Source organism: Sinocyclocheilus rhinocerous, unplaced genomic scaffold, assembly GCF_001515625.1.
Source record: "Sinocyclocheilus rhinocerous isolate Xijiao unplaced genomic scaffold, SAMN03320098_v1.1 scaffold286, whole genome shotgun sequence".
In the NCBI taxonomy this organism is placed as follows: Eukaryota; Metazoa; Chordata; class Actinopteri; order Cypriniformes; family Cyprinidae; genus Sinocyclocheilus; species Sinocyclocheilus rhinocerous.
This window is the reverse complement of record NW_015632405.1, coordinates 550,744-555,263: the sequence shown is the minus strand read 5'-3', so window position 1 is coordinate 555,263 and position 4,520 is coordinate 550,744. Positions and strand designations below refer to the sequence as shown.

At 34.1% G+C, this 4,520-nt stretch overlaps 1 protein-coding gene across 1 annotated transcript in view; it reads right to left on the bottom strand.

The window, feature by feature from the left end:
• eef1e1 (eukaryotic translation elongation factor 1 epsilon 1) overlaps positions 1-4,255 on the bottom strand; it is a 15,074-nt gene extending 10,819 nt beyond the window's left edge. Inside the window, exons 1-2 of the mRNA XM_016555141.1 lie at positions 4,109-4,255; positions 2,656-2,853 (exon numbers count right to left, since the gene is read on the bottom strand). Coding sequence (XP_016410627.1) covers positions 2,656-2,853; positions 4,109-4,219 — 309 coding nt within the window. The 5' untranslated portion in view covers positions 4,220-4,255. The remainder of the gene's footprint in view (positions 1-2,655; positions 2,854-4,108) is intronic.
• Between the last annotated feature and the right edge of the window lie 265 nt (positions 4,256-4,520).

The window sequence follows — 4,520 nt, the reverse complement described above, 5'->3', positions numbered from 1 at the left end:
AAGTATATTTATAACCCATTGCTAATCTATGTATTCTTTTTAAAGTAGCATATGGAACATATTTTCTGCCTCATTCTGTGACAAGAAGCCACATCAGATCACAAAAGGATGCATTTGACTGGTGTTGTGAAAAAAAAAGGTTATAATTTTCTCTTTTGTTGGACAACAGGTTTAGAAATGTGAATACAAGGGAGGTTTAGCTTTAGGCATTTTAATTTAAGCATGTTTAGCTTAGTTAACGGAAGGCTACCTGCTGCCATCAGAGTGTAATTACTGCATCCTCGGATGCTCTCATTTCCCGAGTTGTGCTTTTAAGTCGGAATGTGAAAACAACATGGACACTCTCGTTACTACAAAGATGTGTTGGATTTGTATTATTAGAGCTTTCCGACTTGAGTTCATGTGCATTTTCTCAGTCGGGAAATAATTTTTCATGTGCGGTGCCAGTGATGATGCTTCTTACGTCCGTTTCGGAGAACCAGAGGACAAATATTTCAATCGATCGCTCAGGCATTGCACCGAAATGAGGCACCGAAATCTGCGTTCGGATTCGGTTCTAGTACATACCGGTTACATAGGTACCGGTGCCATATTGGTACCGGGTTTCGGTACCCAACCCTACTCAAAATACTGCAAGTTTTTGTTCAGTGCACCTCAATGATTGTTCTACACGCTTGTGAATCCTTTTGCTATAAATAACACAATGTAAACATAATGTAAATGAGAGATTAATTGCACAGTGTAGACAACCTCATTGATAATAATTTATTAGGTAGGTGTGTTAGGTGCACTGGTTCAATTGCTCCTTAAAGCAAATATCTAATCAGCCAATCACATGACAGCAACATTTAGGCATGGTCAAGACGATCTGCTGAAGTTCAAATGGTCTGTATTACCGTTTCATGTTTTAATTATCATTAAAACCGTATTTGATTCAAACTCAGGATAAATAAACACTATCTAGCATAAAGCTACGATTTAAATAACAGTCTCATGTGCGCACAACATTCAGAGTAGTTTCATTTTGTGTGAAAACATGGCGGCAAACTGTGAGGTTTTAAAAGAGTGCTAAGGGAATTATGCAAATGAATATATGAATGAACTAATTAAGTTCTGACTGTCTTCAGAAAAGAATCGATGCCATTTTGTTTTCATCTTCGCTCCGTGTAATACCTAATAAAGTAGTGTTCTTAATCGCAATGCTGCTTGTCCACGGAGGTAACGGGAACAGCTGTAATTCTGCTGTTCCATAAGTGCCACCTAGTGTGAGAGAGTGGATTTACAGAGAGTTACATTTACATTCAGCCTGTGTGCAGTTTTTGTCTGACCAAAAAACGGATCTGCATGCCCTGCTGTAAATTTTGACCGGTTAATGAAAATCAAGCTTACGTGGATTCTACACATGTAAACAATTTGGATAAGGTATCTAGAATTATTTATGGAGCAGATAAAATACATATAATCATTTATTAATCAATTATCATTTTGACTTAACGGGGTCATATGATGCTTTTTTAAAGATCATTATTTTGTGTATTTGGTGTAACAGAATATGTTGACATGCTTTAATGTTCAAAAAACACATCATTTTTCAAATAGTGTACATTATTGTAGGTCCGATATGCCCCGCCTCTCTCAAACGCTTAGTTTTCTACAAAGCCCCCTCCATGGAATCAGCTCAGAAAAATATCTCATAGGTCAGTACACTTAAATAAAAAAATATGCACTAGCGTCTGTGAATATTAAGCTGCAAAAATACTTTAATATTAAAATATGAATATAAATATTAAAATATTAAATATAAATCTTAAATATGTAAATATGAATCCTGAATGTTCTGTGTGTCTCTGTGTAAATGTAATATATGCTGCTCTCTACAGATGCACGCTTGTCAAATCCTTGAGCAATGCCAAGTGCGCAGTCCTCAAAACCAGTTCAAACACAATAAAACACCTTCTATACAGACCCAGTTTACAGAGCTTTCATTAGCTGGCTGTACAGTACATACACGATGAATGAAGTGTGGATGAAACATATATTTTATCGTAATTATATATATAATACACAACTATTATCCTAAGATAAACCACATTTTATATATCTATAGCCATGTCAAGATGCAATATGCGATATCCATCCAGAGTATATGCTTTTTGCGTACGTGTCCTTTCAGCTGTTTCTATATATATATATTTTTTTTTTTGTAAATTTAGAATACATTTTAGTACAAAAGTTTTTAGTAAATCATGGTTTGTTTGTGAAAACGTTTGGTAAAATAAACATTTGCTTCTTGAACAAAAAAGTAGGTTGAGACTTGATTTCGTCTATCAAGAAGTGCATACATCATCAGTGTATCATCACGAGGGAGGGACAATTATTTTGATTAAAGAATACAAGGGCACAATAAGTTTAAAAAATATGTGCATGGGTATATTATTAATAATAAATACAGCAATATTGCATAAACAATAATAATTGTCCATTTTAATTTTAAAGGTGACTTTTAATATGAATATCTCGCAATTCTTTCACATTTAATCTTAATGATGTCTGAAGCATTGTTGGACATAAAACAGTGCAGTACAATGTGTACAAATGTTGTTGTTTTTTTTTAAAATGAGAACTGTTTAACCTCACATCATTATCACATCTTACCTTCAAAATAACTTTGACTTCTTCTTTAGAACAGTTATCTAGTCGTGTTACTCGATGTTCGAGCCATTGCTGGACCACAGCTCTCCGTTCAGCGCTGTCTCCTAGCAGCTCAGGTCTCTTAGCCTCACGGACCAGATGGGACGCTATAGTGACCAGACCGATCAATGCTGGTCCATTGTTGTTTTGGAGAACAGGGACCTACAAATGGATAAATAAAAAAGGTTAAAAATTTACCTGAAAACAATAAGCAGGGGTAGATCTATTCATTAAATTACTGCTTTAAGTCAAAGCAATGCTGGAGGTGTGGCAAAAAAAAAAAACTGATTTAAAACTTTTTTTTTTTTAATTAGGTGGTAAGTTTAGCTGTCAAGAAATTGGCATAAAATACATAAAATACATAAATTCATGTTAATGAACTAGGGTAAACTTTGTTAAAGTTTGAACAGGTTTTGAAGAGATTTAAGAGATTTATCACTTAAACATTTCAGAATTTGCTAAATTAATTTCATTAACTTCATATTGATGTACAGTGTTGACCAATCACACTACCAGTTATCAATCCTAAGACTAATATTAACATTGATATTATTAACATGAATATTATATATAATACATTGTGTGTATATATATATATATATATATATACACACACACACACACATATAGTCTAAATTATTTATAAAACTCAACTGTATATAAAGTATTACAGCATGTTTATTATTAGTATTATTAATGTGACGGAAGTAAATATTAGTGAACATGAAGTTCAAATCAAATTTCCTTGGGGACAAATCATATTCATTCTGATTATGAGAATACAGTTATATTTCTAGCATACTTCTCAACCTTTTCTCTTTGGAAACACATGACAATACAAATTTATATGAGCCTTGAATACACCTTGTGGGTGTGAAAGCACTCCTAACTTTTGTTAAATTTATCTAAAGTAATATTTACTTCTTGGGAGGCGAGGTACACGAGGTCCAACAATACAAGTTAACTAAAATGGCCATGTGGTCTTTTGTTTTTTTATGTGCATCTGTAAATCACCCAATATATTGTATGTTCCGAATGCTCTCTAACATGTTATCTGAAACAGCTGAAGTTATTTTTTTCCACATGGTGCTGTCTTGTCTTCGGTGCTTCAGATCACAGCCACAGCTCACACTAACACAGATCTGTCAGTGAGGCTACAACTAACACACATGACCGCTTGTCTAAATAAAAATTCATCACAATTTATGAACTTATGAAACACTCATGTGAAAATCCTGCTTAACATAAAAATCTGAAATCTTAAATAATACAAATTTGAAATAAAACCCCATTGATTTACACCAGTCATCGATTCATACGATCTCTAATATCTCACATAATACCACGCACAAACGCGTCTTGAAAATGTATTACAGCCTCCTAACTCCAAGTATATCACATTCAGTGTTTTATTCACCTTTTTCCCTCCTTGCGAACTGTATTTATTTGGCTTTTTTAATCCTAGAAATCTCTCCAACGAGCTCAGCTCCCTTAACGCCATCTTGATCACACCGGAAACCTGACACATAAAGCGCTCGCTGATTGGTGGAGATCCTCCAGTCGCGCCTCGCTTACGTCATGATGGACTGAAGAGACCCTCATGTGGTGATATACCCTGCAGAGTCATGTTTATATGATAAATCTTATTACTTTTGCTTGCAACATTTTTATAAGTTCTCCTGCAGAAAAACTTGCAATTATATTGACACAATACGACTTTACAATACGATGAAATAAAAGTAATTAAAATAGTATATATGTTAGTTTATTATAGTCTGGTTTAGCCTATTTGTAGCAGCCACTCAGCTTGGTGAATGTAAGTGTTATTT